The sequence below is a fragment of the Carettochelys insculpta genome, chromosome 2, assembly GCF_033958435.1.
Source record: "Carettochelys insculpta isolate YL-2023 chromosome 2, ASM3395843v1, whole genome shotgun sequence".
Taxonomy (NCBI): Eukaryota; Metazoa; Chordata; order Testudines; family Carettochelyidae; genus Carettochelys; species Carettochelys insculpta.
Genome location: NC_134138.1, coordinates 226,628,384 through 226,656,345, shown reverse-complemented (window position 1 = coordinate 226,656,345; position 27,962 = coordinate 226,628,384). Strand labels below are relative to the sequence as shown.

General features: G+C 41.4%; 1 protein-coding gene across 3 annotated transcripts in view; it reads left to right on the top strand.

Moving 5' to 3' along the window:
- The window catches only part of TMEM106B (transmembrane protein 106B), a 32,202-nt gene extending 13,091 nt beyond the window's left edge, over positions 1 to 19,111 (top strand). For all 3 annotated transcript variants that reach the window (XM_074984674.1, XM_074984675.1, XM_074984676.1), the window contains exons 3-8: positions 1,660 to 1,723; positions 9,327 to 9,486; positions 12,038 to 12,178; positions 12,279 to 12,328; positions 13,401 to 13,454; positions 14,565 to 19,111. In XM_074984674.1, the coding sequence (XP_074840775.1) occupies positions 1,660 to 1,723; positions 9,327 to 9,486; positions 12,038 to 12,178; positions 12,279 to 12,328; positions 13,401 to 13,454; positions 14,565 to 14,703 (608 nt within the window). In that variant the 3' untranslated portion in view covers positions 14,704 to 19,111. The remainder of the gene's footprint in view (positions 1 to 1,659; positions 1,724 to 9,326; positions 9,487 to 12,037; positions 12,179 to 12,278; positions 12,329 to 13,400; positions 13,455 to 14,564) is intronic.
- The last annotated feature ends 8,851 nt before the right edge of the window (positions 19,112 to 27,962 follow it).

Below are 27,962 nucleotides of genomic sequence, written 5' to 3'. Positions count from 1 at the left end.
TATCTTCTTCAGACACGTGGAATCATCAGCAATCTTTCTCTCACCACTTTTTCTGACTTTTCAATTAGCTACATGTTGGAATTTTTTTCTCCCAAAGTACTGATAAAAGTGCAGCTGGTGTGGTGATAGTTCTGTTTATGTGCTCAGAGAGAGAGCCATATAAGTCTGTATCTTCACAAAACAAAAAACCAGTTCTGTAGCACCTTAAAGACTAACAATATAATTTATTAGGTGATGAGCTTTCATGAGATAGACCCACTTCTTCAGATCTGAAGAATGACAACTGATAACTGAAAGAGAATTTCAGAAAACAGAAAGCTGAGAAATCAGATAGGGAAAGGGAGGAGGGGGAAAAAAGCCTTTGCAGGTATCTAAAGTGGGATGCCTCTGGTCTCTGCGAATATCAAGGGTGGGGAAATTGTTCTTGTAATACGTAAGCTAATTAATATCTTTGGTGATAGTATCAACTTGAAATAAATTCCAATTCACATGACTCCCTATGTAATCTGGTGTTAAAATCCACCCCCCCCTTTTTTTAAAGAACATGTACCATTAAGTCTTCATTAGTGTGTCCTGCCAAATTGAAATGCCCACTTACTAGTTTGAGTATGCAGATTTCTAATGTCTGATTTTGTCTATTCCTCCTTTGGTGAAGAGATTGTCCAGTTTGTTCAATGTACATGGCAGAGGGGCTTTGCTGGCACATGGTGGCATATATCACATTAGTGGAAGTGCAGGAATATGATCCCCAATTGTGACTGACGTGGTTAGGTCCAGTGATGGAGTCTCTAGTGTAAACATGTGGATAGAGTTGGCAACGGGTTTTGTTGCAAGGAAAGGTTCCAGGATTAGTATTTCTGTGGTGTGCGGTTGTGGTTCTTTGCTCCAAAGTGCTTATATTAAAAAATTCTGTTGACTCCTAAGAATAGGAGAGCATTGGATTGGAAATTCTTGGGCACAGGGACTGTGGACATGCCTGTAGTTCCAGGAAGATCAACCTGGTCAGGGTTGTTCATCTGGAGTTTGATTTTGTGCACCTAGTAAAGATGCGCAAAATTGATCTCTCTGGGGTTGGTAGTCATCCTCTGTACTCCTTGCTATTGTGAGGAGTAAGGTAGGTGGATAGGAGAAATGCTGCTGTCAACCTTCCTTTTTGAGGACAGTCAGGTAAGTCAGTTTCCCATATGTTGATCCTAACTATGCAATTGCCATAGCTAGAATTGTGTACCTGAAATTGACTTATTTTCCTAGTAAAGACCAAGCCTGTGTGTTCACACAGGCATCTAATGTAATGGGATCCTGGTTGTATTTGGTGACTTTGCTGGTAGAGGCAATACAAATAATTGTCTTCCAGAGCCACAAATGTCAAAGAATTGCTTCTTAACCTTTCTTCTGAGATAGGCGCTTATGTCTCTCAATATATCCACAAAGTGTTCTGTTACAGGGAATGAAAATTTTTTATGTTGTCTGTGAAGAGATGTTCCATGCCTATGGACACTTTTCAAAATGTTGTTTTAATTACTGTGTCATTTTATTAAAATAAAAATCCAACATTAGGTGCCATTAAACTGTTCTGGAAAAGGCTGTTTGAAGTGCTTTTGTTTAGATAACTAAGCCCAATTACAGATTTTTCTGAAAATTGTATTTGTGTATTTGTAGGGCAGGAAAACCAGCTTGTGGCACTGATTCCATACAGTGATCAGAGGCTGAGGCCAAGAAGAACGTAAGTTACAGTAAGAATATGAATGTGTGATGAGATGAATTTTTTCTTTTACTGATAAATTGTATCATATTTAACGTAGATGTTTTTCTCTAAAGAAGAAACAGTCTCTGAGTAGTCTTTTATTTGGCTCATTGTCTCCAAACGATAGTCCTAAATTATGATTCATAACAAAACTAAACCTAATTCTCAAAACATTGCCAACTAATGTGAAGGGTAACATGTATCTGCTTTCTAGCAAGATGTTTTGTAGTACAATATATTTTGGGGAGTTATGAGGAATGATAATTATTTTAGAAAATTGTGATAGTGCATTGTTTAAAAATCCATTAGCCTTTATAGATGAAGGGAAAAATAGCCAAAATAACTTATAGACAAAAGGCCAAATTCATTGCTGTCAGAAGTAGACACAACTTCACTCTCACACATGAATCCATTTAAATCATCATTGAATTTGGCTCATTGTCATGAAATACATCAATTGATGTATATTTCTTTGGGTTATTTCTTGGTCAGCAGTATCAAGGATCAGTAAACTCATTTTTCTGGTGTAGTTTCTTTCATTGCAGTGTAATCTGTATTAAGTTTACTAGATTTGCCCATATATTAAACTGTCAAAACAAAAAGCAGTCAAGTAGCACTTTAAAGACGAGCAAAATAGTTTATTAGGTGAGCTTTCTGTGGGACAGACCCACTTCTTCAGACCATAGCCAGACCAGAACAGACTCAATATTTAAGGCACAGAGAACCAAACACAATAATCATGGAGGACAAATCAGAAAAAAATGATCAAGGTGAGCAGGTGGCAGAGAGTGGAGGGGTTGTGGGGGAAGGTCAAGAATTGGATTAAGCCAAGTATGCAGAGGAGCCCCTATAGTGACTCAGAAAGTTCCCATCCCCGTTTAAACCACGTGTTAATGTGCCGAATTTGAATATAAAAGCCAGCTCGGCTGTTTCTCTTTGAAGAAAGGTGTGAAAGTTTTTTTCCAGTAACACACATACCTTTAGGTCATTAATAGAATGCCCCATTCCATTAAAATGTTGACTAACTGGTTTGTGGATCTGGAGTGTTTTGGTGTCTGTTTTGTGCCCATTAACCCTTTGTCTAAGGGAGTTAGAAGTCTGTCCAATATACCAAGCATCTGGGCACTGTTGGCACGTGATGGCATATATGATGTTAGTAGTAACAGAGAGGAAGCTGTGCTAGTCTATACACTATCAAAACAACAAGCAGTCAAGTAGCACTTTAAAGACTAGCAAAATAGTGTATTGGGTGAGCTTTCGTGGGATAGACCCACTTCTTCAGATGACCAAGTGGGTCTGTCCCATGAAAGGTCACCCAATACACTATTTTGCTAGTCTTTAAAGTGCTACTTGACTGCTTTTTGTTATGATGTTACTAGAGGAGCATGAGAAAGTGCTGCGTGATTCTGTGAGTAACCTCGTTGGGTCCAGTGATGGTATTTCCAGAGAAGATATGTGGACAAAGCTGGCAGCGGGCTTTGTTGCAGGGAAAGGTTCCAGGACTGGTATTCCTGGGGTATAGACTGTGGCTGTTTGTGAGGATCCTCATAAGGTTGGGAGGTTGTCTGTAGGAGAGAACAGGCATGTCACCCAGGGCCTTCTGGAGTGTGGCATCCTAATTAAGGATAGGTTGTGGGTCTTTAATAATTCGTTGCAGTTCATTACTGTTTTTGGTTCTCTGTGCCTTGAATATTGAGTCTGTTCTGGTATGGCTATGGTCTGAAGAAGTGGGTCTGTCCCACAAAAGCTCACGTAATCATAGAATCATAGAACACTAGGACCGGAAGGGGCCTCGAGAGGCCATCGAGTCCAGTCCCCTGCCCCGACGGCAGGACCGACCACTATCTACACCATCCCTGATAGACATCTATCTAATCTGTTCTTAAATATCTCCAGCGAGGGAGATTCCACAACCTCCCTTGGCAACTTACTCCAGTACTTGACCACCCTGACAGTTAGGAACTTTTTCCTAATGTCCAACCTAAACTTCCCTTGCTGCAGCTTAAGTCCATTGCCTCTTGTTCTCTCCTCAGAGGCCAAGAAGAACAAGTTTTCTCCCTCCTCCTTATGACACCCTTTAAGATATCTGAAAACCGCTATCATGTCCCCCCTCAATCTTCTTTTTTCCAAGCTAAACAAGCCCAATTCTTTCAGCCTTTCTTCGTAAGTCATGTTCTCCAGACCTTTTATCATTCTAGTTCCTCTTCTCTGGACCTTCTCTAATTTCTCCACATCTTTCTTGAATTGGGGTGCCCAGAACTGGACACAATATTCCAGCTGAGGTCTAACCAGCGCAGAGTAGAGTGGTAGAATGATTTCTCATGTCTTGTTCACAGCACACCTGCTAATGCATCCCAGAATCATGTTTGCTTTTTTTGCAACAGCATCACACTGTTGACTCATATTTAACTTGTGATCTACTAGAACCCCTAGATCCCTTTCTGCTGTACTCCTTCCTAGACAGTCTTTTCCCATTCTGTATGTGTGAAACAGATTATTCCTTCCTAAGTGCAGCACCTTACATTTATCTTTATTCAACTTCATCCTGTTTACTTCAGACCATTTCTCCAATTTATCTAGATCATTCTGAATTTTGACCCTATCCTCCAAGGTAGTTGCAACCCCTCCCAGCTTGGTATCATCTGCAAACTTAATAAGTGTACTTTCTATGCCAATATCCAAATCATTAATGAAGATATTGAACAGAACTGGTCCCAAAACAGACCCCTGCGGAACCCCACTCGTTATGCTTTTCCAGCAGGATTGAGCACATTAACAACTACTCTCTGGGTACGATTAGCCAGCCAGTTATGCACCCACCTCATTGCAGCCCCATTTAAGTTGGACTTGCCTAGTTTGTCGATAAGAATATCATGCGAGACCGTATCAAATGCTTTACTAAAGTCTAGGTATACCACATCCACTGCTTCTCCCTTATCTATGAGTCTCGTTATCATTTCAAAAAAAGCTGTCAGGTTGGTTTGACATGTGTTTGTTTTTTACAAAACCATGCTGGCTGTTCCCTATCACTTTACTACCTTCCAAGTGCTTGCAGACGACTTCCTTAACTACCTGCTCCATTACCTTTCCTGGCACAGAAGTTAAGCTGACTGGCCTGTAATTTCCTGGGTTGTTCTTATTCCCCTTTTTGTAGATGGGCACTATATTTGCCATCTTCCAGTCTTCTGGAATCTCTCCTGTCTCCCATGACTTTCCAAAAATGAGAGCTAACGGCTCAGCTACCTCTTCTATCAGCTCCTTGAGGATTGTAGGATGCATTTCATCAGGCCCTGGTGACTTGCAGACATCTAATTTTTCCAAATGGTTTTTAACTTGTTCTTTTTTTATTTCAATAACTAACTCTCTACCCCTTTTCTACCAGCATTCACTATGTCAGGCATTCCTTCAGACTTCTCTGTGAAGGCCGAAACAAAAATCATTAAGCACCTCTGCCATTTCCAATTTCCCCATTACTGTTCCTCCCTCCTCACTGAGCAATGGCCCTACCATGTCCTTGGTCTTCCTCTTGTTTTTAATATATTTGTAAAAGGCCTTCTTGTTACCCTTTATGCCTGTAGCTAGTTGGAGCTCATTTTGTGCCTTAGCCTTTCTAATTTTACTCCTGCATTCCTGTGTTGTTTGCCTATGTTCATTCTTTGTAATTTGTCCTAGTTTCCATTTTTTTATAAGATTCCTTTTTTAGTTTGAGATCCTGCAGGATCTCCTTGTTAAGCCAAGGCGGTCTTTGCCCATATTTACTATCTTTCCTACATAGGGGAATAGCTTGTTTTTAGGCCCTTAATAATGTCTCTTTGAAAAACTGCCAACTCTCCTCAGTTGTTTTTCCCCTCAGTTTTTCCTCCCATGGGATCTTACCTACCAGCTCTCTGAGTTTACCAAAATCTGCCTTCCTGAAATCCATCATCTCTATTTTGCTATTTTCCCTCCTACCAGTCCTCAGAATTGTGAATTCTATGATTTCATGATCACTTTCACCCAAGCAGCCTCCCACATTCAAATTCTCGACCAAGTCCTCCTTATTTGTTAAAATCAAATCCAGAACAGTTTCTCTCCTGGTAGCTTTTTCAACTTTTTGGAATAAAAAATTGTCTCCAATGCAGTCTAAGAACTTATTGGATAGTCTGTGCCCTGCTGTATTAGTGTCCCAGCATATATCTGGATAGTTAAAGTCCCCCATCACCACCAGATCCTGAGCTCTGGATGATTTTGTTAGTTGTTTAAAAAAAGCATCATCCACCTCTTCCACCTGGTTAGGTGGCCTGTAGTAGACTCCTAACAGGACATCACCCTTGTTTTTTACCCCTCTTAAACTAACCCACAGACTCTCAACACGTCCATCTCCTATGTCCATCTCCACCTCAGTCCAAGTGTGTACATTTTTTATATATAAGGCAACACCTCCCCCCTTTTTTCCCTGTCTGTCTTTCCTAACCAGGCTGTAGCCTTCAATACCAACATTCCAATCATGTGTATTATCCCACCAAGTTTCTGTGATGACAATGATATCATAGTTGTATTTATTTATTAGCACTTCCAGTTCTTCCTGCTTATTACCCATACTTCTTGCATTGGTATATAGGCATCTTAGATATTGATTTGATCTTCCCCCCAGTTTTTTCCTGGCCCTCTTTTTACTCTGACATTGTTGCGCATGCTCCCTCCTACTTCCGACCCATCTCCCAGGTTTCCATGTTCTCCACTTACCTGCGGGCTTTGCTCCCCTGTCCCCGGCAAACCTAGTTTAAAGCCCTCCTCACCAGGTTAGCAAGTCTGTGTCCGAATATGGTCTTTCCCCTCCTCGAAAGGTGAACGCCATCTCTGCCTAGCAGTCCTTCCTGAAATAGCATCCCGTGGTCGAAGAAACCAAAGCCTTCCCGGCGATGCCATCCACGCAGCCAGGCATTCACCTCTAGGATGCACCTGTCTCTGCCCGGGCCCCTACCCGCAACAGGAAGGATTGAAGAGAATACCACCTGCGCCCCAAACCCCTTCACCCGTGCCCCCAGAGCCCTGTAGTCACTCTTGACCTGCTCAGCATTACACCTCACAGTATTATTAGTACCCACATGGATGAGAAGCATGGGATAGTAGTCTGAGGGCCGGACAATCCTCGACAATGCCTCCGTAACATCTCGGATACGGGCCCCAGGCAGGCAGCATAGCTCCCGAGACGAAATGTCAGGGTGACAGATGGGTGCCTCTGTCCCACTCAAAAGAGAGTCTCCGACCACCACTACTCTGCGTTTCCTTCTTGCAATGGTGGCAGGAGACTTCTCAGTCTCGGGGGTACGAGGACGCGACTCATCTCCTGTAGCAAGTACAGCATAACGGTTTTCCAGTACCACAGTGGGAGGGTTCTGTACAGGGGTGGAACACTGCCTGCTGCCAGAAGTAACCAGCTGCCAGTGCCCACCCTGGTCTACCTCTTTCTCCACCAGTGGTTTATCAGCCTTCCTGTACACTGGGACAGTCACCTCAGCAGACTCCAGATGAATACTATCTAGGAACTGCTCATGGATTCAGATACTCCTCAACATGGACACCTCCTTCTGTAGCTCCTCCACCTGTCGCCTGAGAGATTCCACCAGCAGGCACCTTTCACACTGGATGGTCCCCCTCAGCCTGGATATCAGTGAGTGGGAATTGCAAGCTACAGTCCCTGCAAAGCCACACCAGGATCTGGGTAGAGGCATCCACGGTCAGGCAGTCTGTCTGGCTACAGGCACAGGTGGAGGAGACAGCAGTAGTGGTGGCACAGGTGTTGCGGGTCTTCCTGACCATCGTAGGCCTCCCTTCTGCCAAACTCCCTCTTAAACTCCCCTGTCAGCAGCTCCCTGTCCACTACGCTCCGTGGTCGCTCCTGCTTCTGGCTTTTAAAGCCTGCTAGCCTCTCTCAGGCCCTCCCCCTATGAGTCACACAGGGGAAGGCTGATCAAGGAAGCAAAAGGTCAGGCAGGCAGTCTCAACTGAAACTGAAACTCCCTCTACCTGGAAACAAAATGGCAGTTCAATTGCCAGCAGTTAAAGCACGTACACGCTCACTCACCCAGAGATCAGCGCTCTCACGTGGTAGCTTCTTCAGCGGCGGATTTGCATCCATTTGTGTTGTAGTTTGTCACTAATTGCATTGATTACTGACATAAACTAGCTGCTAGTCTTTAAAGTGCTACTTGACTGCTTTCTGTTTTGACAGTGTATAGACTAGCACGCCTCCCTCTCTGTATATATTAAACTGGTTCAACTTCAGAGATTTATGATGTATTTTCTGATGGTGATCAAAATTTTGGATTTTTCTATGGTAGACCTTTACTTTAGTGTCTGGCAGACCTTAAAAATTATACAATACTTAAGTTGGCAATAGCATAATGTTAGCAATAATAGCATTTGTTAACAAATACCTTAAAATGTTTGAGTACGTAGATTTTAGAATATATTTTAGGTTTATCATTTGTTTGCTAAACCTGCTGCATGTTCTGCTTTCCAACACCTAACGTGTTTTACTGAAGCCACAGCTTTTCTTATTTGCTATGTTGATTGCTAGATTTTAGTCCCGTGTATTTTTAATACAAATCATGGGCAGTAAATAGAAATTTGCAGTTTGTGACCTGTCCCATGACTTGTCCTATGTAGCCTAACTAAAACTTGGGCTGGGTGGGCTTCAGGTGCTCAGGAGCAAGGGACAGGTTGGCGGAACTGGCAGGTTCCCTTAATGGCTCTGCACAGCTCCCTGGAAGCAGCAATATGTCTCTGCTGCTTCAGTAGAGAGTGAAGGGTGGCAGGCTCTGTGTGCTCCCCGTGCCACAAGCACTGGCTCCATAGTTTCTGTTGACTTGGACAGGCAGACAGTGGAAGTTGTGGGGGCAATGTCTGCAGGCAGGAGCAACATACAGACCCCACCTGACCCCTCTCTCTGGAAGCTGCTGGAGCGTGCTTGTCACTTCTCAGGAGCCCTCTGCTGCACGCTCCACCACAGCCCTGAGCCTTCTCTTACACCAAAGCTGCTGTTGGGGAAAGTTGAGGCTGCGGTGGCCGAGACTGCTCTAACTGCAGCTGATGAGGCTGGCCGAGGGGCTGCCTGCCTGGAGCCTGCTGCACTGGCCACTGTAGAGGTGTCTAAGTCATTGTAACAGACACGTGACCTTACTCTTCCAGTAGCCGTCATTTTATAATCCTGAATTATGACAAGATACCATTTTTGGATGATGGAGTCTTTTTCTAAAACATATTTGTCTCCAAAATTTGGTTAAACGTTTTACACCAGTGCATCCATTTGTGTTGTAGTTTGTCACTAATTGCATTGATTAGTGACATATCTGAAATAAAGATAAACCTATACGCCAAGATTTTTCTTAAATATAATACACCGTTTATTTGTTCTCAGTTAAAATGGAATTTAAAGTGTCAAAGTGAAATTTTGAAACAAAGTGGATTAAACGTCTTGATTTTGCAGAGGAGTGCTTGTATACATATGAGGAAAATATAGGAAAAGAGTGATTTGAATTTTATAACCAATTGCTTTGAGATCACTAGATTAATATTTTTTGTGTTTTGTTTTTTTCAGAAAGCTTTACGTGACTGCTTCTGTAATTGTGTGTTTACTCCTTTCCGGGCTGGCTGTATTCTTCTTATTTCCTCGTTCCATCAATGTTGAATACATTGGAGTCAAGTCAGTATATGTCAGTTATGAAACAAGTAGGCGCATAATATATCTAAATATTATGGTAAGACATCTGTGAATGTCGTGATAAAGTGAGCAGTATATCTGTGTAAATAGGTTTCACTTAAAACCCAGTCATCACTGGGTCCAGTTAATAATGCTTTACCATGTAGAAATTTACCAGGCATATAATGTCTGTCATTTATTTATAAGCATTCTGTCTGTGTTTATCTGCGTTTTAGGCAGATTATGAAGACAGTGAGCACTGATTGGGTGGTCAGATTCTCTCTCCAGTTTGTATAATCATGGGCTGCTACCTTGGGTGTTTACTGGCAGACTTCCATCGGTTTTGGATCTTTGGGGAACAGTAGAGGTCTTGCGTCATGACTTAGATGTAGAAACGTGGATTTTTGATTATCTGCTTTAGGAGGGTATGCCCAGGATTTTGAATTTACTTTAAAGAAAAATATGCCTTTCATAAGTCTGTCCCTCTGCTCCACAAAATATAGTACACAAAGTGATCGTGGTTGTTGAGGTGGATACCTCTTAAAATGTGGTCTTCTAAAATGTGTGAGGATTGAGAGTTTTCAATAGTAGCATTTTGAACTGGATAAAATAGGATGAATGGACCCAAACAGTTTAGTTCAGAGGTGTCAGTATCCTGGAAGAAGGTTTGAGAAAGGGGCCACTCTGTGGATTATAATAGCTAAAAGTTTTCTGTGCAGTACAGGTTGAACCTCTCTAATCCAGCACCCACAGGACCTGACTGGTGCTGGATGAGTGAATTTGCCAGAATTTGCCAGGTGGTCATTATTGTCTAGCTGCGTTACCAACACTTCCACTGCTTGCTGGGCTCCTAAAAGACATTTAAGGGTGACAAATATCAGAGAGGTAGCCGAGTTAGTTTGCATCTTCAAAATCAACAAGAATTCCTGTGGCACCGTACAGACTAACAGATATTTTGGGGCATAAGCTTTCGTGGGCAAAGACCCACTTCATCAGAAACATCTTTGCCCGTGAAAGCTTGTGCCCCAAAATATCTGGTAGTCTATAAGGTACCACAGGACTTCTTGTATTTAAGGGTAAATTACAACTATATAACATTACTGAATGCTGAGAGCCAGAATTGGTGACTGTAAACAAACTTTATGGGACCACGGGAAACTTGCCCACAACCATGATGAATGGTCATCCGGCTAATAATGATGGACTACAGATGTTGCTGGGTGAGAGTTCCAGATTAGAGGTTCAACTTGTATATGCAACATAGGTCCATCTTCTCTGTGAACAGGTGAATTAGATTCTGCTTTTCTTTCTCTTTCGCCTTCGTGAAGTTTGAATCTTTGATGAATACCCAGTTGTTTGTTGTATTGAATGGGAGTGGATTTCATCTTACTGCCTGTATAAATAAATAAGCTGACAAATATTTCAGGGAAGGAATTTGGGTATAATCCTACAACCCTCATATTTTTGCCATCTAAGACCTTGTTTAGCTTAGGAAAAAAAATGACACTTAGTAAAAGTATTAGCTAACATTTGTGAAAAGAACACTGTCTTTGCCTCCACCATATGCTGCCTAGTGTTTTAAAACATGTGGTAACATATTGGTACTCAGGACAGATTTTTTGTGGCCTCACTGTGGCCACCAGTTTTTGTATGCAGTTGCTTTCATATTTTTTCCTAAAATTTTGATTGGTTCTGTGAAAAACTATGCGCATATTATATATATATATATATATATATATATATATATATATATATATATATAAAAATAAAATACACACACACATACACATGCATACATACATGTCCAAATCTATTGTAACTTATTTATTTGCTAGCTAATAAGTCTGTTGTGAAAAGCAGTATTAACCAACCGAACATGTCACTTAACAGCACACTCAGCCCTGTCGAGCCTGGGGGAAAATTTATCCCTGGATGGGAGTCAGGGGCGGTAACAAGTGTTAGTTGCAATGAGGTGGGTGAGTGACCAGCTTAACAGCTGGAACCTGAAGCCTTGTGGCTAGATTCCAAAATCCATGCAACTAGCACGTAAGGCCTGCTGCCACACAGTCCAGAGCCCAGGCCTGGAGCCTGAAGTGTGGTGGCGAGAGCTTGATGTCCTGCCACACCAGGACAAAAGCCCAAAGCCTGAGTCCCATCTCCACAGAAAGGTGGGGAACTCATCAACTGCCTGCTCCTCCAGCATTGTGCCCCCAGTGTGTCTTAAAAGGGGATGGCTGTAGCAGGAACCAACCCCAACTGGCTTTGCCAGCAACCAATAAGGTGGTGCATCCAGGAGTAATAGGGAGGGGCTGCTATTTTGTTGTTCCCCTCTTCTTGCCCCTCCCTGCTAGTCAAAGCTCAGGAGGCTGTGGCTGCAGGAAAAGCTCCTGATGGCTATAAGCAGCTGTAGTGACCACATATGGAGCCACACTATGTTTCAAAAAGTATGTGGAGCTAGATAGATAAAGCAAAAGATATTTATACAACTATTCCACTTTGATATGAGAAGCTTTGGAGTCTTCTAATCACAGTTTTCAAAATGGTTATTTTCAAAAATCTCATGATGGGGCAATTCTAAAGTACTCTTTTTTTTTTCCCCCCCCCACCAGAACACCCTAAATATAACAAACAACAATTATTATTCTGTTGAAGTGGCAAACATTACAGCCCAAGTTCAGTTTTCAAAAACGGTTATTGGGAAAGCACGGCTAAACAATATTACCAACATTGGTCCACTGGACATGAAACAGGTAAATGTAAATTTTTTTTAAATGATCTGTATATGATCTTGGTTTTTTATCATAACATTGACTTTTATTGTTGTGGGTGTGTTTTTTCTTTTTTTGTCAGATTGATTATATGGTGCCCACAGTCATACAAGATGATATGAGCTACATGTTGTAAGTGTTTGGTTTTTAAAAAGTTTGTGTATACAGCATTGTACTAGTGTTGCAAAATAGTGATGCCTGCAAAAAACTAACATTAACCACACTGGTGTGTTATATGTGGAATAGGAAGTACTGAATATACAATAATAAATTAAATAGTGGCTTTTTGTGAAAGATATGTGGGAATATGGGCATTACTGTACTAGATCAGATCACTGGTTCATCTGCTTCAGTTTCCTGGCTCTAGCGTTAGCCAGTACCAAATATTTCAGAGACAGGTGCAAGAATTCTTGTAATGGACTGATTTACAGTAACCTACTCCAAGAAAACCTGTTGGGGTAGGAGTTGGTTTAATATGCAAAACATAAGATATTTATCCTCTTTGGACTGTGGATATTACCATGAATGTACAGTGATAATCAAAGTGGCTACAATTGAGGGGACGGGTAATTTAGAAGCATTTATATCTTCCAAATTGTATTTGAGTTGAATTTTCAGTTGAATTTTGTAATTTGGTAAAAGTTAATTCTGCCTTTTTTTATCATAATATGACAAATCTTCTGTCTATTAGCATCTTTCAAATGAGTTTTTTGTATTTAATAAATTCAGGTAATTGACTATCTTACATCGATTTAAGCTGTCGTATGAATGTAGCCTTATGTGTTGAGGCTTCTTTTGCTGTTCTTTTTCTGCTGATACCTTGAGATTTCATTTTGACTATTGGTTACAAAGACCTATTATCACCTGCATGAAGTACAGTCTGGTGACTAAATATTTGTTGTTAAAATACAGATTTCCCCTTTCCCAACTTTAAAAAGAAGCAGTTGATAGAAAAAAAAATGCTGCATTTATATACAATGACTTTTTGCATTTAAACTTAAAAAGGGGTGTGTGTGTGCGCACGCGTGTGTGTAAGATGCTCTATTTGCAGCAGCTTTTAATTAAAACATTTTATAGTTAATTGACATTAATAGCTGCTCCTCATACTTAATGCTTCTTTAAAGCCCACAAAGGACATACATATCTTGTCAATTAAAATGCATTTGTTATGTATTTTAGTCTAATTCTGGTTTTGTTGTTTCAGTGATTACTGTACCTTGTCATCTATTAAAGTTCATAACATAGTAGTCATGATGCAGTAAGTATGGATCACTTGCATTTGTGCATAAAAATAACTACTAAATCCATGTAGTGTATTTAATTTTTTTTTAAGATGCGATGTTCTTAAACATGTGCGGGGTGACTATATTCGATATAAAATAGACAAATATTTTAGTTGATGATATGGTAAAAACGGCTTTCTTCTTCTCTGCCTGCATACGTTGTCTCTGTTGCAGGCTCACTGCCAATTTGTTGTGTGGGACTGAAGACTAGAGGTGTTGAATATTTGTATGTGTAATATGATGTAAATATTGCCTTTGCACACAGGTGATTTAAAAAAAATAGAACAAAGTTTGGACTTTTAGATTTCATCTTTATAACATTCAATTCAGTCCATGACAATTTTTAACACACAAAACTCAACAGGATATTCTAGGAGTGTATTTTATAGATTAGGTCTGGAGTAGATGAATACAGTTCCATTGGCTTCACCTAGCATAGGATAGTCACATATAGTAGTAACTCTGGCTATGTCTACACTGCCCCTCCCTTTCAGAAGGGGCATATAAATGCAGCAGACCGAAAATGCTAATGAGGTGCAGATATGAATATTTAGTGCCTCATTGTCACATCAGAAGTGCTGCTTTTGAAATACAAACTAGCTGTGTAGGCAGGGATCCTTCAAAAGGAAGCCCCACTTTCAAAAGTACCCTACTTCCTGAAAAAAATTAGGAAGAAGGGCGCTTTTAAAAGTGGGGTTTCCTTTCAAAGGAGCCCCGTCGACATGGCTAGTTTGCATTTCGAAAGCAGCACTTTGTACGTGGTGAGTGGCTGCCATTATGCAAGTAAGGCACTGAATGAATTTTCATATAAGCACCTCATTAGCATGTGTGATCTGCTGCATTTACATGCCCCTTCCAAAAGGGAAGGACAGTGTAGATGTAGCCCCTGTGTAAGTAGTACAATATTAACTTTTAATTAAAAATTAGCTAGCTACTAGTGTGAAATGAAAATTGTTTAATTTATATCAAATGTTTTCTTTTTCTTTAAGGAAATGTGTATCTGGCTAAAAATACTAGTGATCTCACCAATTCCTTTTCTGTAGTCTTTACAAACCAAACGTCTTTTCTCTCTGTCTGTATTTCAGAGTCACAGTGACGACCTCCTACTTTGGCCACTCCGAACAAATATCCCAGGAAAGATACCAGTATGTAGACTGTGGTGGAAACACGACTTATCAATTGGGCCAGTCAGAATATCTAAACGTACTTCAACCTCCACAGTAAAAGTGGCAGAATGGATGATGCAGAATTTAAAATATGGTAGTTGTTGCTGCCAGATTTCACCTTAGTAGAACTGTTGATCAGGTTTGCTACTATTTAAAGGGGTGTGTGTGTTTAAAGCTTAGTAACCCTGAAGGTCTGTTCTCTTATAATACAGTCTGATGGGGAGGAACCGTGCAAAATGTATATAGCCACATTTGTTGAACAGTGTATTTCTCCTTCTGGGAAAAAAGCATCTTAAATTTTCAGGCGGAGAACTTGAATTATCCCCTAAAGTACAATGTGGCTGCAAGAGTTTTAAAATAACTGTGCATATATTTAGTTGTATAGATGAAACAGTGTCACTAAGGAACATTGCTGAGAGAGGAATAAATATGTAGTCTAAAAGTAAGGTACTTAACTGTAATGTATATTACTAAAGGTCAAGGCTTCTATCCAAGTCACCAATTTCCTTTAGAGTGTCTGGCTATGTCTATGTATGTGGTAACTTACAATCCTTGACAGTAAACTTATAGCAATGCCATTTCCTTTGCATTGGCATTCTCTTTTAGTTATGCTCTGTTACAGGTTAACGTCTTCATTTTTAACATCTCAAGCACAAACAAAACTCTTAAAGACTTGAGGTTTTTTTTGGTTTTCCTTGAATGTGGAATTTTGGATCTCATGTCAGGTTGGCTACTGTTCTTTTGGGGTGTTTTTGTTTCTACCTCCTCCTTGTCCCTACTCTGGGTTGGGAAATTAAGGAAAGTGTTCATTATTCTTTTTTTTTTTTAATTAATCATGCATACAACAAAAATTAATGATTGCTTTGCAGTTCATCACTGAGATAATGAAACATGCTACCGTCTCTATTGCGTAATGAAAAATGCATAGTTATTCATTTATTTTGTAGTTTGGAGTGCAAGCGTATCACTTTTGAGACTACACAAATCTTTTGCACACAGTGTACGTAGTAAGTCTAGATTGTCTTTTGGTGAGCTAGTTGTAAACTGAAAATATAACTAATCATAATTGCTTTGAAATATAAAGGATGTGTACCTAAACAACTTGTCTGTATGGACTTTACTCAATTGCTCGTGAGCCCTCACACCTCAGATGGTGTCATTGGAGAGCAACTCTATTTTTTAATGTGCAAATGTATGCAAACACTACACTACAAGAACACAAATATGGCTGCTTTCTGACAACAAAACAAACTAATCCTAATTAAATGTTTTCAGTGCCCCGGAATGCACAGTATAATTGTCCATGGTACTGTGGGCATATGCATTTCCGAATCTAATTTAATTTAGATTTAATCTTAACATTTCTTTGATTTTTGGAGATTATGTTTTATGTCTTTAAAACACTTTATTTTTTATTTGAAATAAAATAACTTCAGTTTTAGTTAAAAGAATCCACATTTAGTTCTAAATTGTATAATTAGAGGCTAATGCATATTGTGCTAAAGAGTGGTTCCATTCGTAAACTGAACTGAACAATATTTATAAATAAGGTACTGCAGCTTTAATGTTCCCATATCTTTCCAACATAGGGTATTAGAAATAAGAATCCAGTTAATTGGAAGTAGTGTTCTATCCTAAAGGTAACTTTTCAATTAAGAAATAGTCTGAGAAATTATTTTATTGTCACATTTTTGTGGTATAAAATTCAACTTCACAATTAAAAAAAAAAGTTACTCTAATATAAGCAGCGGTTCTGCTAAAAGTTCTGTGTTGATATAAAGGTGTGCCTATATCCGTTGGTGGTATTAGACTCTCGAGTCATCACAAATTTATAAATAGTGCTTCTCAGTTTACACTAATAGAACGAGAAGACAATTCTGGTACTAGAGAATCAAGTTACCTTTTGGCTTCTTAAAAATATTTTGAGTAATGGGGTGATACACTTGAAAGGTACTGAATAATTGGGCTCACAAAAGTATACTGCACTTAATAGAACATGGGGAACTTATATACACATTGTTGCAAATGCTCAGTCTTTTACTATGGCTAGCAGTAGCAAAGCATTCAGGGAATGGTGACAGTGTGTATGGCCATGTTTGAAGCTTGTACCATTATTTGTATGGAGCTGCCAACAGCTTAAAAGGGATGATTTCTTAGACTGGCATATAGAGAGGCTCTGGCCAGATTCTTGTGCCAGCAGTAGAGAGTAGTGTTTTGAAAGAGTTGCCTTTACTAGAGCTCTCTGTCATTGCAAGACCTCCATTAATCATGGTGGCTATTGTTCATAATCTGTCCGAGCTAGATTTAAAGTTAGTGGTACAGTGCCAAACTATTCCATGAGCAAAACTGGGCGCAGAAATAGATTGAAAATCTGTTAATTTTACTGCTGCATAAGACTGAGTATTGGCTATTTTGAGACAGTGATCTCTGAGTAAAATGTAGGTATACATTTGTGTGAAAGCTAGTTACTCTCCTAAGGCAAGTCCAGCTAAGAAACTTGGTTCAAGAAGACAATACAGAGTTTAATATTAAACAGCTAACGGCTTGATTCTGAAAAGTGATCTGAGTGTATGGCATGGTCTAATGAGTGAGTTCTTATGCAGAATCAGTGCTGAAATAGTGCAAGAAAAATAGGTTAGGAAAACCTTCCTCTTTTCATAGATTCTCCAAAAGCTAGTAATTGGGTCTATAGTGAATCATATCCTCTTATAATTGGTTAGTAAATTGCTGATTGATTTGTCTACAGTCACCTCTGAGGAGAGGATATATACCGTAAACTAAGGTGCTTAATTTGCATCTATCAGCATGTGTTAACTTGGAATTGACTCTGTAACTATGACATGAGGTGGAAGGGGAAGCTAATATAAATGTGTACTGTAACAGTTGATACCACATGTATTTGGCTAAAGCTGACCCATACAATTACTCTTAACTGGAATGACCTATTATCCTTATGTCTCCTTTATATTAATACATTCATGTAACTTTTTCAGGGGAAATTGTGTGTATTTTAATCCCAGCTGTTTGGTTTCTCTTGAAGAAACTTAGAAATTAGTTCTAATTCTCGAGCTGATGAAGATGAATTGCTTAAATACAACTTGGACTCCCCACTCTCCCAAAATATTTATGTAATTTTCTTGTAACTTATTTATAGCCTTATACTATAAGCCATTTTCTAAAGTTGCACTGTAATTAAAAAAAATCTTCAGTATAGTTTCACTTGAATTTTCATAGTTTTTATTCTGTAGCAAATCTGTTGCACTCTAAAATGAAAACTTTGAAATATGACTGGGGTGCTGTAACCTCTGTGGGTGGCGATTGCCTCTTTTATTCTGTCTGTACAGCACCAAGCACAGAGGAGTCTTGGTCAAATACCAGGTTTCCAGGCACTATGTTAAAAAAATAATAGTAATAAATGTGTTGTTACGACAGTAAACAGAAAGTGTGTGTTTAAAACATAATTATCGAATATAATCATTGGTTTAAAAAACTAAAAGCTTAATTTATTCTGTGTTAAACTGCATGTTATGTTAAATCAACAAGATACTAGGCATTTTGATCTGTTTCTACCTAGGAAAAATTGCATGTGTTTAAAATTAGTGTCCTACAAACCCTGGAGATCTACCCACTAAATGCTCAGTAGATGAGTTCAAGAGGCAGCTTTTTTGTTCTGAAAAAGACAGTCCATGATTGGTTTATGAATTGTAGAAGAAAAATGCTTTCTGGATATTCCACTTTATTTTTAACTTTTCTTCATCTTGAGGCTCTGATAGAAGATAGCATAATTTCTTTTTAGAATTGTAGTGTAGAGGTTAGTGTTCTTGTAACAGTTTGCTATGCAGATTACCTTGACAGTTTTAATGCACTTCTGATGCATGCATGACCTTAGTGTTAACAGTTCTGTTACATTTGCCAAGTTTATTGCATGCATGACCTTAATATTAACATTTCTATTACATTTGGCAACTTTATTTTAACATATACGCTGCCTTTGATATAAACTGTCCTTAAAAATTCTCTGAGTAATCTGCTAAATGTAATTGAAACATTGTTTTTAATGTACAGTGAGTAGAGCAGACTCTTGTAGGAGTGATGCTTTACCTTTTCATCGTGTATTTGATCCTGCCATCTGATTAACTGAAATAGAGCCTGAGAAAGGGTGAAACAATTTAGGTGTTGGAAGTGGCGAGTTGAGCTGTAAGCAAAATGTTTTTAGTTGCCATTATTAAAAGCTGAAAAATATAACATGAAATTCTATTACTCTTAAATGTGTGTAACAAGCCTATAACCAAAAATTATTTTGTAAGTTGTGCCTGCTAATAACCTGGCACCTGACCCTGTAACCTGTTTGTTATCTATGTATTCCTGTTAGTGTCTATGCAACAAGTTCATGTACAAGAGTTAATTACATTAGTAAGGTGTGCAGGATCGGGCCCTTGTTTGGCACTTGTCATTATTAAATAAAAGTACTACAAAATAACACATTTGGTAATATTTTCAGATTCCTTTTCTAGAAGGGAAAAACTACCTTCTGTAACTTTTCTTAATTAGAAATGTGTTAGGATAATAATTAACTAGTAGACCTTTCATTTGTCATGTTAAAATCACAAACTTAGTGTGAACAGAAATCTAGTGGTTAATAGTATTTGACTTAAAAATCAATCTAACAGTCTTAAATTGAGTTGCTCCTTGTAACTGTAACAACAAAATATATTTCAAAAGTAGCATATACTGTTTCATTTGGGAGACGCTTATACCATAATGTATTTAATTGGTCATGACGACAGGATAAAGAAATGTTGTTTGTTCTGCTGCCAGAAGAATTCTATTCTTCTGTGGGCCTGCCTTGGTAATGGATATACTTAAGATTATCAAGGACCCATCAATATCTATCAGGAATAGCTCTTAATTTGTGAGAAATGTGGAGAGTAGAGAAGTCTCATTGTGTGGGATCTGTCAAAAACCAGAAAGTACTCCCCAGACTGGATTAAAATGCTGAGTTACAGCTCTAGGTGTTCGTAGTGCACCATAAGTATTCTGACATTTGGTTCTGGTGGTTGATGGGGAAACAAGCCCTACAGTTTTGGTATAGTTGTCTGTTGGGCGTTAGAGTTTTCACATTACATACTAACTAAGCCACTGATATAGTCCTTTAGTTTGTTTTAATGAGTCATTTTCCACCAATTTAACCACTATTAATGTTCTTTGTACAAAAAAAAGTGTATTGCTAAAGATATGTATAGAGATGCTAATAGGTGACAACTATTTTTGTAATATAGAAGCTGTAACTGTTGCTCTTGTAATTGTGCGGCAAATATAACCTGTTTGCATTCAGTTTATAAGCATGGTAAATAAAGTTTCCGTGTGTCAAAGTGTATTTGGACATGATTCTAGGACACATCCGTTGTTTTAAAACGTTAATAAGTTGAGGGAAATGTAAATTATATCACTACTTTTGTTTAAAATTCTCAGAGGGATGTCAAAATACAAATTTTAAAAGGAATTGTGCAGTCATGGAAAGAATATTAAAAATTAGTTTTTGAAAATAACCTTGCATCCTATAGTTTTTTTAATAACTGACTTTAATCCAGGATTTTCTGAGAAAAGAATTGTTTATCTTTGCTTGCACACACTAACGGCTTAAGTTTAATGTGTTATATATACATTTGAGACTCTCTGAAAGCAAATCTGTATGAGCCTGCCCCAATTCTGACCACCCTTTTAAATCAAGCACTCCATACCTCTCCTGTGTCCTGAACTCCCTCTTGCACCCCACACCCCAGCTCTGAGCCCCTTCTGCAAGCCAACACTCCATACCTCCTGCACAATGGCCTTGAACCACCTCTGTGACAGCACCAAACCATCTTTTGCAACCCCAGGCACCTGCTGCAGCCCTGACCCTCTCTGAGTCAGCATCCTCTACTCCCTCCTGGACCACGGCCCTCTGCCCCAGCTTGGTGACAGTGAGTGGGGGGGGTGGGGGGGCGGGGTTGGAATGAGTGGAGTGGGGTTTTGGAAAAGGGGGCAGGGCGTCAGGGAATGGTCAGAGTAGATTATTGGTTGCCCTTACATTGAGAAACTGATCTTGGCCATAAAAGGGTTGGAGACCACTCCTCTAGTTGAATCTCATATTCTTGCTCATCTCCAGAGCTGCAGAGACATTAAGCCTTGGCCAAGGACAATCAGAGAAGTCAGGTCAAAAATTTTGTTCATGGAAGTGGTTTTAAGATGTCTGTCAGGGCTCAGTCAGACTCTTTAAGGACTGTAAGATGAAGTCAGAATCTGCATCAAGTGCTTTAGCATTGGTTACGACAGTGCCCACAATCCTCATGCTCCCCAGTGCCTAAGCAGCATAAGACTTCTATGTAGACTGCTGATGGGTGGGAAGGTTGCTACCACTGGTGGTACCTGAGTGGGCATAAGAATAGAGCCCAGTCAGAATCCGAGCATTCCCCTTCTCTGGCATCACAGAAGTCAGCACCAGTACTCCAGTACCAAAATGTACCATTGAGTCCTGTACCTGAGGGAGTGCCTTCTGCAAATGTAGCACCATACAGTTTTGAGACCATCTTGATACTGACCAAGTCAGAGGCATTTGGAACCTTGAGAGATCTGCTGATCCTTTTGGTGCCAGTTTCTCCAGAGGTGCAGGAGACTGTTTTCAGTACCAGCAGACATAAGGGCACCAGAAGTAGTAATAAGTCATAGCTGTGTCCACCTTTCTTGCTTGAAACTGCGTGTCACTACCATTGAAGGGGAAGCCTGCAGCTTTGGCTGCTCTGTGGCCTTCAACTGGGTACTGGTCTCCAGGAGTAGTGCCTCCTTGGTCAGCGGAAGGACCTCATTGTCCTCTGAATCAGAGATTGGCTCCTATGTTTTCCAACCTCAGAACCACGTTCACTGTTCTGCTAAGGCACTACTATTCTGCTGGGGGATATCTGGAAGTATCAAGAGGATGGCCAGGGGTCACTAAGGCCCACCACAAGTTCATGGTCTTTTTGGAATTCTGGGTTTTTTCCCCAGGGTTTCCAGGTCATATTTGATACGTTTGTGTTTTGAGTCCTTAGAGAAGCATGGTGCACCTGCTCACTAGGCACTGCCTATTCCTGAGTCATGGGCCCAAGAGTGACACTTCAGAAGGACCTAGTACAACAGCATGGGGGAACAAGAGTAGCCTCAGTCTGTACTTGCCTCATCAGGAGAAGACGACAATGATGCCATATCCTTGGGGGGTCCTTTTGCTTCCTTGGATAACTGTAAGGCTCATCAAAAGTGTTAGAGGGTGGGAACCAGCTGAAGGTGGTTAAAAAGTATTTATACTGTCTCATTGATATTTTAGCCATAGTAGGGCCTTTGTGTGGCCTTACCTATTAATGAGGCATTTATGGGCCCGACTGGCAGATGAAACTGGTGTTCTTTCAGGCAACCTGTGGGTGCCCCACCTTTAGGTGCATCAGCACTGCTGCACCCACTGGCCAAAGGTTTGTATGTAGCAGTTCTCTCCCTGCTCTGCTGCCTGCAGGCACAGGCTGCAGGCATGAGACACCTGTGGCAGCAGCCAGCTCCTCAGTTCATCTCTGATCACCACCAGCTTTGGTTGCAAGAGCAGTCTCTCCCTTCGTCACCTGAAAAAAAATAAAAAATCAGAACTACTTATCTTTAGAGAACAACTGAATACAAGAAGGCAAGAAAACGAGGGAAAGCCACTTCCCAAGCAGCTCTAACCACTTTCAGCGGCTCTGCTTCGTAGCGCAGCCAGTCTTGTCAGTTTCACACATGCCCAGCTCACCGGATTTTGAAAAATGCTCTGCTTGTGGCCTGTCCATTTCAGTTTTTGACAGCCACTCTCTCTGCATATCTTGTCTGGGTTAGCACCACAACACAGAAGGCTGCCCACACTGTAGGAAATTGACAAAATGATCCAGGAGAGCAAGGCGACAGCAGCTCCGAATCTGGCAGATGGTGCAGGCTCTCACACCTATGGACTGCAACTACTCCCTCTTCAGGCATAGCTCACAAGGGATTGAGCCTACTGACTGATAGGGCTTTGACTGTGACAAGCCTTAGAGACAAGGGGAAACCCCCTGGAGCGAAGGAGAGGTGTCACACTTCCTTGGGGTCTGTCTCCCTGGCAATGAAATTGCCCAGCTCCAAGCACCACACTGCCACCTTTCCTGCTTTTAAGGGGGCAGCCGCGAGTGCTTCACTGAAAAGGCAACAAAAGGAGAGGGCTTGCCCCTCCTCCAAACATGACAGTGTGGCTCTTTGAAAAAAAAACCGTCCCAGCACTGTAGAACAAGCTGGCAAAGAAAAAGCAAACACTGGCTTTTGCAAACAGAACACCGGTGCTGGCAGCTGCTGATGCTGACAATCCAGCATCAGCAAAGTGCACAAAAGCACTTAGCATGCCTACAGCTGCTTCTGTACCAGCAGTGCAGGGTTCCCCAGTACCAATGCCCCTTCCACCATTTATGCTGCAATATACCATTTCAGGGGAGCTCTCTCACTAGCTACCCCCCTGCTTAGCAAAGGCACTTTACATAGCTCAAGGCTTTTGCATTCACTCGCTACAGCTTCAGATTCAGCAAGGTCTTCTGACTCTCAATGGCATTTCTCCTCACAGATCAGTGGGGAAATCATAGAATCATAGAAGAGTAGGACTGGAAGGGACCTCGAGAGGCCATCGAGTCCAGCCCCCTGCCCTCATGGCAGGACCAAGCATTTTCTAGACCATCCCTGAAAGTTCTGTATCTAACCTCTTCTTAAATAGCTCCAGTGATGGAGATTCTACCACCTCCCTTGGCAATTGGTTCCAGTGTTTGATCACCCTGACAGTTAGGAACTTTTTCCTAATGTCCAACCTGAACCTCCCCTGCTGCAATTTGAGTCCATTGCCTCTTGTTCTATCCTCAGAGGCAAGGAAGAACAAGTTCCCTCCCTCTGCTTTATGACACCCATTTAGATACCTGAAAACTGCTATCATGTCCCCCCTCAATCTTCTCTTTTCCAAACTAAACAAGCCCAATTCTTTCAGCCTTTCTTCATAGGTCATGTTCTCTAGCCCTTTGATCGTTCTCGTTGCTCTCCTCTGGACCCTCTCCAATTTCTCCACATCCTTCCTGAACTGCGGTGCCCAGAACTGGACACAATACTCCAGCTGAGGCCTAACCAGCGCAGAGTAGAGCGGGAGAATGACTTCTCGTGTCTTGTTCATGACACACCTGTTAATGCATCCTAGAATCATGTTTGCCTTTTTCGCAACAGCATCACACTGTTGACTCATATTTAGCTTGTGGTCCACTATAACCCCCAGATCCCTTTCTGCTGTACGCATTCCTAGGCAGTCCTTTCCCATTCTGTATGTGTGACACTGATTGTTCCTTCTTAAGTGGAGCACTTTGCATTTGTCCTTATTAAACTTCATCCTGTTTACCTCAGCCCATTTCTCCAGTTTATCCGGATCCTTTTGAATTATGACCCTATCCTCCAAAGAAGTTGCAACCCCTCCCAGCTTGGTATCATCTGCAAACTTAATAAGTGTACTTTCTATGTCAATATCTAAATCATTAATGAAGATATTGAACAGAACTGGTCCTAAAACAGACCCCTGCAGAACCCCACTAGTTATACTTTTCCAGCTGGATTGAAAACCATTAATGACTAGTCTCTGGGTACGGTTATCCAGCCAGTTGTTCACCCACCTTATAGTAGCCCCATCTAAGTTGTATTTGCATAGTTTATTGATAAGTATATTATGTGAGACCGTGTCATGCTTTACTGAAGTCTAGGTACACCACATCCACCGCTTCTCCCTTATCCACAAGACTTGTTATTCTATCAAAGAAAGCTATTAGATTGGTTTGACATGATCTGTTTTTAACAAAGCCATGCTGGCTGTTCCCTAGCACCTTACCACCTTCCAAATGCTTGCAGATGATTTCTTTAATTACCTGCTCCATTATCTTTCCTGGCACAGAAGTTAAGCTGACTGGCCCGTAGTTTCCCGGGTTATTCTTTTTCCCCTTTTTATAAATGGGTACTATATTTGCCCTTTTCCAGTCTTCTGGAATCTCTCCCGTCTCCCACGATTTCTCAGTGAAGACCGAAACAAAGAAATCTTCTAAGCCAGTGCAATTACAACAGTGGCAAAAGCATTGGGTGCCCCAACCCATGCCATCTTGCTGGCCTTACTGGGATCTGTGGGTGGCTTTTCAACACCAGCCCCATACCCCATCCATTACCTCGATCTCTACCACTGAAGGATCCCATTATGCTAGTATCCAGTCACCGGACAGCTCAAAGATTTCAGAGGTCGAGGACTATGGGACTTACACTAGGGGAGGTGATTGACTGAATTCTCTGCTCCCATCACAATTTTCTCCCTCATCGTCCTCCACAGCGTTGATGAGGATAACTCCAGGACCTTTCAAGACCTCTTCAGGAGGGTTTTAGATGGGCTTGAATATCCCTCTTGGCCTCAAGGGAAACACATCACAAGCTGACTAATATCTTACTCTCGTCCACCCAGAACGCAGTGGCAATGCCAATTAACAAAGCCCTTCTGAATCCCGCCAGGCTTCTCTGGAATGCTCCAGCCTCCATTCCACCCATGTCTAAAAGGCTGGATTGAAAGTACTATGTGGCCTTGAAGGGGGCCAAATTCCTCTTCTCTCAGCTGCCCTCTAACTCACTGATAGTAGAGGCCGTGAATCACAGAGCTAGACAGCAGAATACCAGATTCACTTGGGAGACATAGTGGAAAAGGCTTGATGCAACTGCGGAAAAAGACATACTCATCAGGCAGCCTACAGTTTTGTATTGCCAATTTTGTGGCACTACTTGCAAAATACACACACCACATCTTTGACCAATTTCACACCTTTATTGAAACAGTTACAAATAACAAAAGAGGTCAGTAGGAAGCCCTCAAGGGAGAGAGCTCGCTCATTTCAAGGATGGCTTTACAACCAGCTCTTGAGGCAGCAAACATCACTGTTATATCCCTAGCATCAGCAGGCAGTCATGAGGCAGGTGTCCTGGCTACTATTGTCCGGTTTTCCTAGGGATGTCCAAGCCACCATCAGGGATCTTTGCTGAAAATACTAATGAGTTGTTCCACTCCCTCAAAGATTCACGGGTCACCTTGCACACCCTAGGCATCCAAATGGTTGCTGCAAAAAGTAAACAAAACAGACAGTTTAGTTACAAGTACAAACCATCTCCATTCAGCAACAGGCACTATGATAGCAATGTCAGAAACAACTGAGGAGGCAAGCCACAGACCAGTCTCTGACCCCAGCAGGCTCCGGCCTGTTAGTTGTTTTGAAGGTTTGGTCGAGAGTTGGATGCCTTCACAACTTGCTGGCTCCAGGCCAAGCCACATATCACCTTCGGCTCAAGGCTAGCAGCGTTCTACCCTGTGTGGCAAGCCATCACCATCAACAAGTTGGATTGTACACACCCGGTTATGTCATCCCATTCATCTCCAAACCCCACCCCATATCCCTTTTCAGGGATTCCTCTCACAAGAGGCCCAATGTCATCTTCTGCTGGGGGCCATAGAAGAGGTACCCACCAAGCACAGGGAAAGGGGTTCTTATGGTACTTCCTCATGCAGAGGAAAACAGGGTTGGAGACCCATTCTTGAACTCAGAAATCTAAACTGGTATGTACTTTTGTCAAAGATTCAAGATGGTAATGTTAGCCACAATTATCCCTGTGCTACAGAAAGGGGATTGGCTGTCTACTCTTGATCTCCAGGATGCTTATTTTCACGTCTCCATCGACCCATTGCATGGATGATTCCTCAGATTCATGATAGCGAAGCAACACTTCCAATACAGGGTGCTACCCTTTGGCCTATGCACAGCACCAAGGATCTTCTCCAAGGTCCTAGAAGTGGTCACTGCATATCTAATAACAAAAGGAGTAACCATCTTTCCCTGCCTAGATGACTCCTAATAAGGGACCACTCTTTAGCTCAGAACCATTGGGTAACAGCTCTGACCAGAATGCTGTTCTCTGATCTGGGTCTGTGTATAACCTGCTAAAGTGCATCCTGACACCAACTCACATGCTCGAGTTCATAGGCGGTACTTCTGGGTTGCCAGACAGCCACGGCCTCGCTGCCTCTACGCACGCTACAGGGAATCCAGGACCTCTTCCTCATTCTGTAGGTCAGTCCCAGCGTGCTTGCCAAGCAATATCTATGTCACCTTGTCCACATGGCAGCAGTGATCTCGATCATTCCCCTTGTATGCCTCCAGATGAGGCCAGTGCAGGCCTGGTTCAGAGCAGTGTTCAGGCCCCATATCCATCCGCTGAAGAAAACATTGAGCCTCCCAGCTACAGTGAAAGACACTCTCAGCTGGTGAATGCAACCACAGAATGTATGCAAAAGGGTTCCTTGTCAGAGACCCTCTCCAACTATCACAATTACAAGGGATGGTTCCCTACTCGGTTAGGGTGCCCACTTAGGGGACCAAGTGGTTCACTGCACATGATCAACAGATGAACAGCTTGAGCATGTTAACCTCCTAGAGCTGAGAGCTGTTCGGTATGCCTGCATGCACTTCACCGTGCAGATCTCCAACAAAGCAGTGTGCATAATGATGGACAACACAGCAACAACGCACAACATCAACAAACAGGGTGGAGTACGCTCGAGACAACCCTGCCGAGAAGCAGTGCAACTGTGGGCGTAGTGAATCCCTCGACACATCCACCGGGTGGTGGCCTACATACCAGGCAGGAACAATCTACAATGAACTCAGCCACAACTCAGTCTTCCCTCCCACTCTTAAGAGACTGTTCTCTCAAGGAGTTTCTAAATCAGGATGTGTATCTAGAGATTCCAGAGTGTCGAAGAGGGAAGGGGTTCTACTTCTATTATTTCAGAATACTGGAATCAAAGGGAAGTCTCAGACCAATTTTAGACTAATGCAACTCAAAAAATAGTTTTTATGCTCAATCTGGCTTCCATTATTCTCTTCCTGGAGACTGGTAAAGCACCCTCCATTTTAAGAAAAGCCTACTTTCATGTAGCAATTTGCAAATGTCACAAATTTTCTCAGGTTCTTAGGGAAAGATTCCCATTACCAGGTCACTGTGCTGCTTTTTGGCTTGCTAGCAGTTCCTCAGCTTTTCACAAAATATATGTCTATGGTAGTGGCATTTCTGAGGCGATTCAGTCAGCCTTCAAAGCTCTATATTCACTGATCAACTTACCTAAGTCTTCACACAATACTGTGCAGAGGTAGAGTTTAGACAAGCAGTGCTGAGCTCTACTCAGGTCAGAACTTTTCTTCCACACATAAG